Here is a 15479-nt window from a genome sequence, read left to right as displayed (position 1 = left end):
CTATTAGTAATCATAGATTGTGAAAATTGCATTTAGAATTTTATTAAAAATTTGTGGTGAGTTTTTAAAAATATCGAATTCAATTAGTTATTTCAAATTCACGTCAGAACTTGCATGTTTGATATGTTTAACTTTATTTTATAACAAATTATACGTGGGTAGGATATTTCATCGAGTTATTTCCGTCAGTTGGGTCATGTTCATCGCTCGGACCCCGTTTTGACTTAAGTTATGTAATTTTTCAATGTATGGATAAAAATGAATTTCATACTTAAGAAAAAAAAATATTTAATATTCATCGTATTGAGTTAATGAATACTAGAAAGTGAATATTATTTTTGAAAGATTGAGAACTACAAAAATCGAAAAAAAAAAGGGAAAAAGGGTGTGAAACGGTAAAATGCCATAGTCACACCTGAGGGGTGATGTCTGCATTTTACATTATAATGTTGTGTGTAGGTTGGTGAAGGGATATCCAAGGATAATGATTGGTTGCATGTTTATTTAAATTTCTGTTAACGCGAGGCGCTGTTTACGTTTCTGTTCTATTATTTATTTTAGGCCGTTTGATCATAATTGCATGGTAAGAAATTGGATATCCATTCTTAACCTTGTATTGTTAATTTCTCTTTTATTTTCAAATGAAAATAATATATATATGTAGCTATTTTGTGAGCTGTTAAAGAGTTTGTAAATGCCTGAAGGGATAGTGCGTCATATCATCCGGAGTGGTGTATTATCCTGGGATGTACGATAGGGACCACCGAGCTCATACGTAGTATGGGACGCATATGAGAGTGGAGTCACAACTGGAATCCGGGTTTATTCATCTCTATATTTACCAGTGAACTTGTAATGTAAATGTGATCGTATACGAATGGTTTGTATATTTGGGAATCACATGCACGCCTGATAGGCATAGACGAAGATGATTAGTCAGTGATCACTAACAATCTATAGTAGTCAAACGTTCTGCCACATCGAAAAGAGACCCATTGCTTACGGTCACGTCAAATGTCCAGCCCGAGCCGGATAAATGGTCAACCAAGTGTGGTAAATGCAACGATCGATCACAAAATTAGGAACTAAAAGTCAGAGAAAAATTATAACATCATGTCCCAACTGGGAGCAATCCAGTCGTGAATCCCGACTCTCTAATTCCAGTACTCCACCATTGTGTATTATGTATCTGTTGTCTTATTTTGATATATAAAATGAAATGCATGTTTAATATTTTCATTTGATCAATTAGATTTGTATAAAAAGAAAATGTTATAGTGAGTATTGCTGATCGATGTAATGTGAGTTTTAAAATGTTTAGTTGCTCATCCCTGACTATATGCACCAATTAATCATAGTTTCTTCTGTAAAATTTTGCATATTTTAAAATGATTCAGTATGTTTATTCATTAATGTTATGAGAGGTTATTGGCAAAAATTGTTTTCTTCCTTACTGGGTAACCATTGTTAATCACCATTTCCTTTTCTATTTTTTTAGTTTCAGATCCAGAGCTTGGCGAAGCAGGTGTAGAACACGAGTGAGGACTATCTGGTAGGTCGGATAAACGACTAGAGTCCGTTACCTGGTGAGTATTGGGGCTATACTCTCCTAGTGGTGTCAGTTCATCCAGATAGTCTTATTGATTTTGTCCTGAGCGTTAGGACTTTTGTTAGAGTGAGGAGTTCTGTATAATCTTGTATATTAATTTATTTTTCCGTACTCTGATCTATCGTACGATATTAGATGTATATAGGCTTCCGCTAGTTATTATATTATGTATGTATATGTATGATTGTATGTTGTTTATCAGGTGCAGGTTGAACGCCTTGAAATGCTAACATAAACAAAGTAGACCATGCCGAAATTTTGAAATGTCACCTAGTACCTCAAAGATCTGACATGGGGATTTGTGTTAGCGTTTGTGGGGCCACATAAAAAATTTTGAATCTTGACTTCGTTCTTCATTTTTTGTTATAAATCATTGAAATAAATTATAAAATACATTTAAATGTTCAAAATTAAAAATATATCATTTTCATTCGTCATTCACAATAAAAAATTATCGAAAATAATTGGAATCATCATTGGAAAACCTAAGTACGTGAAGAAGATGAAAAAATGGGTATTTCAAAAATATTATAACTTGAGATGAATTTGAAAGATCATTAAGAATTTTTATTTTTTAATAAATGGATTATCAAGTAACAGCCCAAAATTCATGGATTAATTAGAAAGAAGTCCCTCTGCCAAGGTCTTTCAAGTAAATTTTCAAATTCTATGATTGTGAATTTAATTATAGAGGACATCGTGTGCAACATTGTTGGAAATTATAATTATTTTTAAAATACTAATGGTTAGGATCCGTTGACTACTAAGGAAAAAAACACAAGACCCCAACCCTTTAAACACAAAATTCAAATGGTTGAGATTTATGAGTATCTTGATAACACAAATCTCACAAATACTTAAATCGATTTAAATAATTTGACTTGTTACACTAGAATCAAGACTATGCGAAATGGATAATTATAAAAGCACCTCACAAATTAATTAGGGCAACTCACACCATAGTTGAATTATTTTATCTTATATGAGTTAAAAGTTTCAAAATGATCTTATTTTTGGTGAGGAGGTCATCCTTACTAAAAATCAGCCAATTTCGAAATTTTTAATCCCATCAAAACGAGGTCAAGAACCTTAAATCGTTCATTTTTTTTTTTGTAAACTAATTTTGATGGGGTCAGAAGTTTCGAAATTGGCTGATTTTTGGTGAGGGTGATCTACTCATTATAAAGATCATCCTCACTAAAAATTAGTTCATTTCGAAACTTTTAACTCATATAAGTCAAAATAAGTTGGTTATGTGTGGGTTGCCTTTATTACTTGGTGGGGTGTTTTTATAACTACTTGTACGAAATACCGGGTTTTAAAACATGGTTGTATACTTGAATCAAGAATGCTGTAAAGTCGGATTTACTCCTACCCGTTCAAATGGTGACTCAACAAGAGCCGATCCCATCAGTCCTTTCAGAAAAACAACAAGGGTAAAATCGGTAAGTACAAATGCACGAAACACATAAAAGGCCCAAAAATTATAACTTGTAAGATCTCAGCTGTAACACAAGTGTGCGTCCACAGACAACAATGGCGGCTATCTCAAGTCGAACTGTTCCAATCAAAATCAGGAATTTCTCATTCGATGAGGGTTTCCATCGTGGATTCTCGAAAACCCTAGTTTTTCCACGAACACTTACTGGTTCGAAATCAAAATCTAGGGTTTTTGAGCACAAGAAATTAGAGGTCTCAGCTAGCAGTGGCGTTGATAAGCAGAGCAGCGACAGTGTACTTTCTGTAACCGATTCTTCTCCTTCTAGGGCGAGATCTAAGTAAGTATTGAAGTCAATTGTACCTCAAATTGCTCACTTTTCTGTAAATTGTAACCAGTATAGTTTACAAGCTTGGTTTGTTCTAATTTTAGCTGGTTTTTTATCTACATTTTCATTCGTTTGGAATTTGGATTCAATAATTATGTTACTTTGTTGTTCTTTAGTTAAACTGACAATTAATAAGGTGGGCAATGGATGACGAGGAAGCAAAACTAATTCTAGATTAGAATTTATCTGAAAGTCGGATTTTTTATTTCAAAAAAGAAAAACAAAATCCATTAGCCTAATAAAATAAGTATGCCACGGCCTGTAGAGCCAAATGTTCTGCACTAGGAGCTTCCATACACTGACTTGCTATACTTAAAACAAAGGAAATGTCTGATCTGGTGATAATGAGATAATTCAGCTTCCCAAAAAGCCTCTTGCACATGCCCATTTCATGCAAAAAGTATCCATTTTTTTTTTTTATAGATAACAAAATTTATTGAATAAGTGGTCGAGAAGACCAACTAAAGGTACAGCGATGACTACTAACACGAAATACTACAAACCCAATTCCATCTAGCCACAAAATCATCAAAAAACACACCCCTAAACTCAAAGAGAACTTTGGAGCAGAAAAAAGATACATGAAAGCACTGTAAGGGACACCTCTAAAGCCAACAGTTCTTTCCCTTCAAAACACCTGTTGTTACACTCTTTCCAAATAACCCAGCAAATTGTAAACAAAGTAAGCCTCCACAACACTCTTTTAGCATCACTAGAAGAATCCCTTATTAGTAGTCAACTTTTGATTAAGATCTATGGGTGTGTCCACAAGCTTGGATCGAAGTAAATCAACCTCGTCTAGAAGATCCAATGTGTATTTCCTCTTTGAAAGACTTATGCGACTAGTCGAATGAGCCACTTCAATGCACCCAATTCTCTGACATCACTATCTGTCGATACAGTATCATCAACATATATAACTAGAAGAATACATCCATCATCGGTAGAATGAAAATGAAAGTTTGAGTGATCTGTCTTACATCTTGACATTCCAAACTTAAATACTGCATCATTGAATTTCCTTGACAGTGCTCTTGGGGACTGCTTCGAACCATAAAGAGTCTTCTTCATGTTGCAAAGCTTGCCTAATTCTATCTAAACAATAAATCGAGGTGATTTCTCTATATACACCTCCTTGTGCAGGTCACCCTACAAAAAAGAATTATTCACATCAAGTTGGTATAGAGGCCATCCTAATGTAGTAGCTAAGGAAATAAATACATGCATCAATGCAACCTTAAACATTGGTGAGAAAGTCTTTGCATAATCCACACTATATGTCTATGTATAACCCTTCGCAACCAGGTGAACCTTCAACCTGTTAACTATGCCATCAAGGTGAAATTTAACAATAAACATGATATGCAACCTATAACTTTTTTCTTGGATGGAAGAGAGGCAAGATTCCATGTTCTATTATTATAAAGTGTAGTCGTTTCCTTTTCCATTCACGCCGTCCAACCCGCATGAGATAAAATATCCTAAAGGTACTTGGGAAAAAACATAGGGCAACGATGAAACATAACAAAACAATGAAGAAGATAATGAAACATATGAAACTAAGTTAGCAATATGATGCTAAGTGACACAAGAGCAAGTACCTTCACGAAGAAAAATAGGTAATCTAGATCTCTTGATGAACAGTAGATGGTAAATGATAGTCATAGAGGTCGCTCTCTGTTGACAAATATAAACCTTAAGATGAGGAACAACAAAGATGGTAACAAGAATAGGCAACGAAAGAACAAAAATACTTATAAATTCATCAGAAATATATCACAAAATATGGAACTGACTCGAAATATGGAGGATCGGTTCACACATAATGTTTACGTAAAACAAGACTATAACATTTATAATCATTTTGTATACAAGGATAGCGAAGGAAAATACATTTCAATCCACATGGATCCAATTTATCCCGATAAGGACCCAAATGATGAATGAAGGAGACAAAACCAAAAACACATGGAGTAAGATGAAAGTACGGATTATCAAGAAACAACACCTTATGTTGAGATTTACCTTCAAGGATAGGAGTAGGCATGTGGTTGATTAGGTAACAGGCTGTGAGGATAACATTTCTCCAAAAGGTTTTGGGAACTTCCATATGGTACAATAGTGCACGAGTAACCTCCAATAAATGGCCCTCTTGAGAAATTGCCCCCAAAAATATCTAAGGGAAACTAGCTTATGGAGAAATTGTCCCAATAAAAACTGAAGAAAAAAAATACCTTATGGAGAAATTGCCCCAACAAAAACTGAAGAAAAATACCTTGTATAGAAATTTTCCCCACCAAAAATTGAGAGTACTGAAGAAAACTGCACTCTAGGAAATTGACTAGGCCATAATAGGCTGTAGTGAAAATTTGCAGTCTTCATTACCCCCAAACATTGTAGCAAAAGCTCTCCACGATGCAGAATACAAAAAAACTACTCAAAATAGTATCAAACCCATTGAAATCGCTCTTTAGATTCACATGAGGATATATACTTATCAAAGACCATAAACAATACCCCTCCCTGTGGAGGATTATTTAAATGCCAACAATCTCTCAAACTTCAATCAGATCAACAAGGATGATTTCAACATAAAATCAAAAGAAAAATTGGAAGAAAAGTGGAAGAAATTAAAATTACAATCCCTAGATCACACGATATGCTCTAACACCATGTAAAATCTAGGCTTTTGAGAAAAGAAGAGAGAGATGAAGAAAATTTATGGAAGGGATTGAAACTGATTCCAACCCTAGTTGTAGGTCTTATATATATATATAGAGAGAGAGAGAGAGAGAGAGAGAGAGAGAGAGAGAGAGAGGAGAGAGAGAGAGAGAGAGAGAGAGAGAGAAATAACACTTAATACAAAAGTCAGAAGATATTAATACCTCTAATGCTAGTTATTATATAATTTTTTTTGATAAGTGTAAATTTATTAATAAAAGAAAACATTACAAAAGGTGGTCGAGATGACCCACCATAAGGAAACAACTAATCACATAAGGAGTCCCATCTAAAAACAAACTCCTTGAAAAAAAACACCTTTGAATTTGGGACACAATTTACAACCAAAAAAAAATCCAATAATTCTAAGAACCACGTCTTGAAAAGAATAGGTCACTTCTTTGACAATTCTTCTATTTCTCTCCAACCAAAGCCCCCAAGTAATGGCAAAGGGAAGGAGCCTCCATAAGGTTTTCGTACACCCCGAGAATATGGCTTGGTCCCAACTTTGAAAAAGAGACAACAAGGGGTAGTTACTTATTTTCAAATCTAAAAGGGGTTGGCCTCTTTGATGGAACCACAACATCCATAATAATAGGAAAGTGATTTGAAGCCACTCTCTGGATGATGAGTTGTGAATCCTGAGGATCTTGTTGTTCCCAAGACCTTGACACTAAGAATCTATCCAGCCTACAAGAGTTGGACCATTTTGGTTTATTGGTCTACATACACGATCAACCCTTACACGACATACCTATGGGAATTGAATCACATTAAAATCTCCTCTTTTTCACTAGGGAAGACCACAACGCCCTTCATTATTATCCATATCCCCCCATAGTTTACCTCTTTCCTTACTCTCATTAGGACCATACACCTACGTATACCCATGGGAATTGGTCAATGGTCATCCACATTATTATGCTTTATGGATAAATTGAAGACCACCTCAAGAATTCCCCATATACCCAACCTTCCAAGTTGTACCCCTAGCTGGAACATGATACCATCCACAATCCCTCAAACCACATATCTTAACAATTCTATAACCAGGCCTTTCCAACATTGTCTCTTGGAGAGCTGTGTCCTTAGCTGTCCAAGCTTTGGTCATGCCCTTCTACAGCACTCTCCCATTCTTGTTCCCTAGCCTTTTGACCTTCCAAGACATCAGTTTCAAATTCATTAGGATCCGAGATTGTCCTCCTATATGTGCCTCCCCTCCCCCCCAAACATTCCTATCAAAACTGATGTCTGACAAGCTCTTTTAATACCTGTGTTTGAACAACATAACTGACTAATGGATCTCCCTAAGTTGCATCCTTCTTATTCTGAAACAGTTTATATGAAGAACCAAGGAGCTAGCGGGCTGATTTAGTTTGTTGTCATGGGTATGTAGTAATCATAAGTGCTGGTTTTGTTATTATTATTATTATTTACTTTGCAACTAATAGGATTGTTTTTGTTTAGATTTTATAATTAGGAAACTACACGTATTGGAGTTTCTCTCATCAGTTTTTTTTCCTACTAATGTTGACAGATGCTATTGAAATGGGTGAATTTGTACTTGTTCTGTATATCTTTTATGTTATATGAATTTAAGCATAAGTTTACTGGTAAAAGCTATGATCAGCTTTCAAAGTGTTTCTTAGTTTTTGAATTGCCTACTTTGGTTACAATATAAGTGCAGGGTGAGACGCCATACAATTTCAGTATTTGTTGGGGATGAAAGTGGAATGATAAATCGGATTGCAGGGGTGTTTGCTAGAAGGGGATATAACATTGAGTCCCTTGCTGTTGGTTTGAACAAGGACAAGGCACTCTTCACAATAGTTGTCTCTGGAACTGAAAGGGTGTTGCAGCAGGTCGTAGAGCAGCTTCACAAGCTTGTGAATGTCTTGAAGGTTCTGACCATTTCAATTTTTCAAGACATTATTAATATTGGTTCGTCTAAATTGTCTGATGATTGCAAAAATGTTCTAATCTTACTAATAAAAAAAAGCATGTTATCTGAACCATATAATCTATCATTTTTTCTTGGACTTTTTCCTGAAACTCTTACTATCCTGAGGAAGCAATATGTCACTGATAAGATCGTTTAATCTCACATTCCCTTGTGAGCCAAATTATCAGGTATCCTCTTAACTTGAACCAGGATGAGCTACATCTGCTTCTTTGGGCCTAGAATATGACTTACGAATGGATCATTTTTTGGGAAGATAAATGTACTTGGTGAAACTTCCTTTTATTTCAATTATCTGGTTCTTTATACATGAACCTTATGTCTTGTGGATTTCTTTTGTGTTCTTAATGATTATGGATGGTATTGAAGTATGGAGGGATTAGTCCTACATCCGAAGGGGTGGAGATACCCTACATTGTTAAAAAAAAGAGAGGGGAAAAATGTAGGGGAATTTTTATTTAGCTAGGGAATAAAATTCCCCATATAAAAAAAGTCTCTATCAACACCATTTTCTGATAAGGAGACTGCAATCCTATTTGCAATAGTTTACCCTCACCCTCGGGCTTATTCTTTAAGAAGGTTGATAACATGTACCAGTTGCCAGGATCCTTCCTCTTCATTTTTTCCCTGGTAAATGACATTGGATAAATAATCCTTCACTCCGAGGGGACCTATAAAATGGTCCTTGATAACTTTAAGGTCTTGTACTAATGTAGATGATGATGATGATATGTGATGTCCCTGGAAATATCTAGAGCTCTTTTATTGTTCTCCGCTTACTTTGACCTGATTAGCCATAGTGAACATGTTTTTAAAGTATCTAATATCTATAAAAAAAATAGCCTTAAAGTTGATCAAATTAAAATTCTGAAATATTGTATTTTTAAGCCCATTTTTTGTGAATTTTTTAATGGGACTGCCATTATCTTCTTAGTCATTGTTCATGATCTTAACAACTATGTTTTTATTCCTTGAGCATAGTTTGTCTGTATCCGTCCATTTGTTAAACCGGACTATCTCAATGTCGTTGTTTTGGAATATGGGCTGAGTCAAATGCAGATGCAGGAGACAGTGCTTGTCATTGATTCTTCATTTCCAAGCCAATTTGATTTTCCAGTCACAAGGTTGACAACTAACAAATAACTACTATTTAGTCACATGTGCCTTTCTTGTCAGTTACTTTTCTCAGAGTGTGTGTCATATTGAGCTTTACCAAAATTACGAAAATTTAAAATCTAACTCATCTAAAATTATTATGTGAAAATTTACCAAAAGTTCGAAAATCTTCCCTAATCTAGCCGGATGGTAGAGGGCAGTCTCCCTTTATCTGCTAAAACTTCTTTTTGTATCTTCTTTTCATGTTTCCTTAAATATTTTCCGAAAGTTAAGATGAACTATCATTTTTGTAGTAAACTAACTACTAAATTTGGCTTCTATGGGATGGGGATTTTAAATGTGGTCTCGGTGTTGAATTTGATTCGACATTGTAAAAAATTATACAATTTGTACTGCCTTGGTTGAATCTGGTAAGACTTAAGTAATACTCGATAAACAGATTAGTATTTTCCATGTTTACAACAAGCACACTCAGATATATCATGAGAAGAAACATCCCCTAAAGCACATGTAGACACAAGGTACTACAGATGGGATGCTGAAATATGACCTAATCTAGAATGCCACAAGTAAAAACTACTAGATTTAGGTCCCAATCTAAAAGAAGATACATCAATAGAAGAAACAAAAGATGTGGAAGCAGTTCTGGTAGGAAAATGGAAATCCTCTAAGACGTACAGGCCGCGTTCTCTATGATTGGTCCCAATCAGCCTTTGAGAATGACAGTCCTGCACAAAGCAACAAGAATTGGAGAAGTAAACAAGACATCCAGAATGACAAAGGTGACTAATAGAAATGAGATTCAAGGTAAGCTGAGGAAGAAAATAAACATCAGGAAGAGATAACTGAGAGGAGGAAACAGATCCAACACCAGCTAAAGACATGGATGTGCCATTAGCTGCGAGAATGCTATGTTCCTGTGGTGGAAAGTTAATGGACAAAAACAAAGATCTATCATGAGTCGTGTGATGTGTAGCACCAGAGTCAAAAATCCAAGTGGTGTGATGACTACCTGGAGGGGCACTAGATGAGGATGAACCTACATACAGAACAACATTGGGACACTGAAGGAGGAACTGCTCCATCTAAGCTGCAACATCAGCAAAAGACAGTGGTGACTGACACCAGCTAAAGACATGGATGTGCCATTAGCTGCGAGAATACTAAGTTCCTGTGGTGGAGAGTTAATAGACAAAAACAAAGATCTATCATGAGTCATGTGATGTGTAGCACCAGAGTCAAAAATCCAAGTGGTGCAATGACTACCTGGAGGGGAACTAGATGAGGATGAACCAACATACGGAACAACGCCAGGACTCTGAAGGAGGAACTACTCCATCTAAGGTGCAACATCAGCAAAAGATGGTGGTGCCTGAGTGAGGGAAACCTGAGGTGCAGAATGTGCCTGATTAACAAAAGGTGGTAGATATTACTGGTACTGAGGCGGGGTCGCCAATGCTGCAAGGAGGAGGGGGTCCTCTGTACTGAGTAGTCTGAGAAACAGGTCCTTGACTCTACTGTTGAGGCTTCTGCAGACATTGACTCTTCCAATGTCCTTTCTGATGACAATATGAACACTCATCAGCAGGCTTCCTGAACTGTGACTGTTGGATTTTCCTCTGAGCAGCATAGGATTGAGGCAGTAGCTAAGCTACCAAGATCGTCTAAGGAGATACATTAAGAGCACCCTTCCCTAGTTGGGTCCCCAACCGATCCTCCTCAGCAAGTAACTCACTAACAACAACATCAACAGTAGGAAGAGGGTCTCTGTGTAGAATGGAGCCCCGAATAGTCTCAAAATCAGCATGTAAGGCAACCATGAATTGTACCAAGCGTTGTCTCTCTCTGCAGATAATCCATGCCATCAAGCAGTAAGTGCAGAAGGCACAATTAATGCAAGCTGATTCTATAAATCAGTCATGACACTATAAAACTCTTGGACAGTATGATCTCCCTGTCGCACACCCTTGACATCAATCTCTAACTGGTACTGTCGAGCAAAGTTGGATTTGGTATACAACTTCTTCGGGTGATCCCATCTCTCCTTAGCCGTTGGAAACTTGGCCAACTGAATAGCAATTGAGAGTTCTAATCCAGGTAATACTTTTGGAGTTGTTCATTGTCCATTTCTTGAGTTCAATGGCATAGCCAGCCTTGGTGATTTCAGTTGGCTTATTGGCTGTACTATCGACATAATCCCACAGCCCTTTACCCATCAAAAAATGTGTCATAGCATCAGCACAATATCCATAATTAAGCCCAGTCAATTGAACACCAGTAGCCTGAAGAGAATCTGATTTATCATCTGCCATTGCAAGAACATATAGGTAGAGACCCCATAAATAGAAGAGAAAGAAATCGTTGGATGTGATCTGGAGTGAAAATCTAGCTGGGAACAGTAGATTTGATGAAGAGCAACAAGAACAAATCAGAAAAAATGAGAAAGAATAGATATCTGATGTATAAAAGCAAGGATAAATAAAAGAAATCAGAAAAAATGAGATTTCTGATGTACAAAACAGACCACAGAAGTAGGCTTCTTCGCTGGAGCAGATCTGATGTGAAAACAGATGTCTTTGAAGTCCATATCGAAAAAGAATAGATATCTGATGTAAGATTGTAGGGAGAGATCAATGCATCAAAACAGATCTGAAATCTGATGTAGATGATCCAAAAGAAGACAAGTAGCAAGTCTGATGTGAAATGAGATCATAATCTGGGTTTAAAGAGATAAAATCTGATGTGAAAAGGGCAGATCTGATGACCAAAATCTGGGTTCAAAAGGTGCAGATCTGATTTGAAATTAAATCACATATCAGATTTGTTGGCTTTGATCTGATGACCAAAATCTGGGTACAAATAGAACAGATTTGATGTGAAAGGGGAATGGATCTGATGTGAAATCAGATCATCAGATCTGAGTTCAAAGAGTGCAGATCTGATGTGAAATCAGATTTGGTAGCTTTGATACCATCTTATCAAACTACATTAATGATAGATAATAACAACACAAGAGAACTTGGCTATATATAACTTACAAAAGAAAGGGAGAAGACAAGTACGAGAAAAAAGAATAAAGAGTAAACAAAATGGAGAGTGAGTTGGCTGATCTGTGGGTGGAGAGAGCGGAATTTGTGGCTGATATGTTGGTGGAGAGAGAGCTGGCTGGTCTGCTAACAATCTCCCTCAAGTAGGAACATGGAAAATGGATGTCAAAAATGCTTTTCTGCATGGTGATCTAACTGAGAAGGTGCATACGACTCCCCCTCTTAGAGTTTCACACAAGTCTGGTGAAGTTTGCAAACTTCACAAGGCTTTATATGGTCTCAAACAAGCTCCTCATGCTTGGTTTGAGAAGTTTCCTACAATCATCTGTCAATATGTCTAGTAATTCAGATACTACTATATTTATTCGCTCGTCAATTACTGGAAATATTTTTCTACTGCTCTATGTTGATGATATGATTTTGACAGGAGATGATATTGTTGGGTTGGCTCATGTAAAACTTCAGTTACATCGCGAATTTGAGATGAAAGATCTCGGTCTTCTACGGTATTTTCTTGGAATGAGGTGGCCGCATCCTCTGATTGGGGCTACTTGCTGTCTCAGTCCAAGTAAGCGACTAATGTCCCTGAGCACGCTCAACTAACTGATACTCGGATGGTAGACACCCCTCTTGAGGTTCATGTTTGACTAATACCTTCTGACAGTATCCTCCTCGAGGATCCGACTTTATATTGAGTTATTGTTGGCAATCTTGTATACCTCACTATTACTCGACCTGACATAACCTATGATGTTCATGTGGTTAGCCAATTTGTCTCTGCTCCTACCACTGTTCATTGGGCCGCTGTGACCAGGATTCTACGTTATCTACGGGGTGCCTTATTTCATAGTTTGCTTCTTCCATCCTCATCATCGTTATAGTTGCGTGCCTATTATGATTCTAACTGCGCTGGTGATGTTACAGACCGCAAATCTACCATGGGGTTTTATATATTCTTGGGTGACTCTTATCTCCTGGAGGAGTAAGAAGCAGTCAGTTATTTCTCGCTCGTTTGCTGAGGTTGAATATCGTGCTCAATGTTGTTAAATAGCATATGTGACCATGTGCGACCAACACATGTTTGCATATGCCATTTCGCACATCGCATATGCAGTGGCATATGCTATAAGGGAAAAAAAGAAGAAAGGAAAATGTTTAAATCTCGATTCTTGAGTAGTTTTCTTTGTTCTTTTGAGTTTTGATAGTTGAGAGTGAGAGAATGACTTAAGTTGAGACTTGAACTTTGAGAGTAATAGAGTAGAGATTAGAGAATATTTATAATTATGTGTGGAATGTATAATGTAGAAGAATCCGGAAATCTGATCTCATAGAATCAAGAAAATAGGATATTCTTCTTGATTATTCTTGATTACTCTTAACTTTCTAGAATATTCTTGTAATGTTCTACAATAGGATAGTTGGTTTATTATTCTAGAATATTCTTGAAGTTCTAGATTATTCTTGTAATAGGATAGTTGGTCTATAAATACCACTATTGGGGCAATTGTAATGATCATCCAAGAATTCTCAATAAATTCAATTTTTCTACATGGTATCAGAGCACTAGGTTCTGATCTAGGGATTACCTATGGCTGGTCAAAATCCGTGGAAGACGGCTTTAACCGGTGCGACTAGTAAGGACTCAGTGGTGTCAGGGGAAAGCACCACAAGTCCGAACTTGAACTCCTCCATCTCATTTAGTGGTTCAAAAGGGTCCACGAATTCGTTCCAATTAAATATCCACCGTCTAAATGGAAAAAACTACACGAAATGGTCGCAAATCGTTCGTTTGATTTTGGAAGGCAAGGGGAAGCTTGGATATCTGACAGGAGAAGTGACAAAACCTACCGATGTAAATTCGACTCTCAAGACCTGGAAATCAAAAAATTCTTTGATTATTGCGTGGTTAGTGAACTCAATGGAACCCGCAATTGACAAGCCCTTCATGTTCCTGTCAACGGCCAAAGATGTTTGGGAAGCAGTTAGGGATACGTATTCCGATCTAGAAAATTCTTCACAGATTTTTGGTTTAAAATCCAAACTTTGGCACGCGAAACAGGGTGACCGAGATGTAACCTCCTACTACAACGAGTTGATGACATTGTGGCAGGAGTTAGACCTCTGTTATGATGATGTCTGGGAGTGTGCGAATGATAGTGTCCGGTTCATGAAACGACAGGAGAATGATCGTGTATTTATGTTCTTAGCAGGACTTAACAAAAAATTAGACAAGGTGCGGGGCCGAATTTTAGGGAAAACTCCTCTGCCAACAATTCGTGAGGCCTTCTCAAATGTTCGGAGAGAAGAAGCACGGTAGAGTGTGATGCTTATCAACAAATCGGTTCCTAGTACTACTAACTCGGAAGTAGAAAGTTCTGCCCTTGTAACTCGAGATTTTCAGGAGGAGGTGAAGAAGGATGGTAAGCGTTCTGAACGGCCGTGGTGCGATCACTGCAAACGTCCGTGGCACACACGGGAAACCTGTTGGAAAATTCATGGCAAGTCTCAAAATTAGAAGAAGAAGTCTGGTGGAGCGGGGCGTGCACTTCAGGCCAGTGTCTCGGATCAAGAGCAGCAGTCTTCTTCAAATTCGTTTCCTTTCAACAAGGAGCAGATAGACCAACTGTACAAGATTCTCGAGTCTCAGAAAAATCCTACTTGTTCTTTGGCTCAAAAAGGTAATTACCTGAAAACAGCTCTCATTGGTGTCAACCCTGATCGCACCTGGATCATCGATTCAGGTGCAACCGATCATATGACAGGGTTGTCAAATCTTTTTTCTTCATATAATCCTTGTGCAGGTAATCAGAAAATTAAGATTGCAGATGGCTCTCTTTCAGCCATTGCAGGAAAAGGTTCTATTATAGTATCTCCATCACTCACTCTTCACGATGTTCTTCACGTTTCCAAACTTTCCTGTAATCTTTTGTCTGTCAGCAAGCTAGCCCGTGATCAAAATTGTCAAACTAATTTTTTCCCAACTCATTGTGTGTTCCAGGATATGACCTCGGGGAGGATGATTGGCAGTGCTAAACAGAGTGGAGGACTCTACTTCCTTGATGATAGATCTGAATCGAGGCGACAATCTCAACAAATAAGTTCCTGCTTTGAATCTATTTCTGTTTCCAATAATAATATTATGTTATGGTATTTAAGATTAGTTCATCCAAGTTTCAAATATTTAAAACATTTATTTCCTA

General features: G+C 37.0%; 1 protein-coding gene across 2 annotated transcripts; it reads left to right on the top strand.

Moving 5' to 3' along the window:
* Positions 1 to 3091: 3091 nt before the first annotated feature.
* Positions 3092 to 15266, top strand: LOC147380895 (acetolactate synthase small subunit 1, chloroplastic-like). 2 transcript variants are annotated; one of them, XM_086431099.1, is made up of 3 exons: positions 3092 to 3387; positions 7844 to 8057; positions 12707 to 15266. In XM_086431099.1, the coding sequence occupies exon 3, from the start codon at positions 13868 to 13870 to the stop codon at positions 14594 to 14596; it is 729 nt and encodes a 242-aa protein (XP_086287225.1). In that variant the 5' UTR covers positions 3092 to 3387; positions 7844 to 8057; positions 12707 to 13867; the 3' UTR covers positions 14597 to 15266. The 2 variants fall into 2 exon arrangements, with proteins under 2 accessions (XP_086287225.1, XP_086287226.1); XM_086431100.1 differs by having other exon boundaries at positions 3096 to 3387; positions 12707 to 12751.
* Positions 15267 to 15479: the final 213 nt, after the last annotated feature.

Source organism: Akebia trifoliata, unplaced genomic scaffold (genome assembly GCF_017979445.1).
Source record: "Akebia trifoliata isolate Shusen 1 unplaced genomic scaffold, ASM1797944v1 Contig00896, whole genome shotgun sequence".
Classification (NCBI taxonomy): Eukaryota; Viridiplantae; Streptophyta; class Magnoliopsida; order Ranunculales; family Lardizabalaceae; genus Akebia; species Akebia trifoliata.
The sequence above is the reverse complement of the archived record's forward strand: the minus strand, read 5'-3'. Positions and strand labels throughout refer to the sequence as shown.

Coding starts and splice junctions, on each gene's coding strand:
- LOC147380895 (XM_086431099.1), top strand. CDS start 13,868: ATGGCTGGTCAAAATCCGTGGAAGACGGCTTTAACCGGTGCGACTAGT.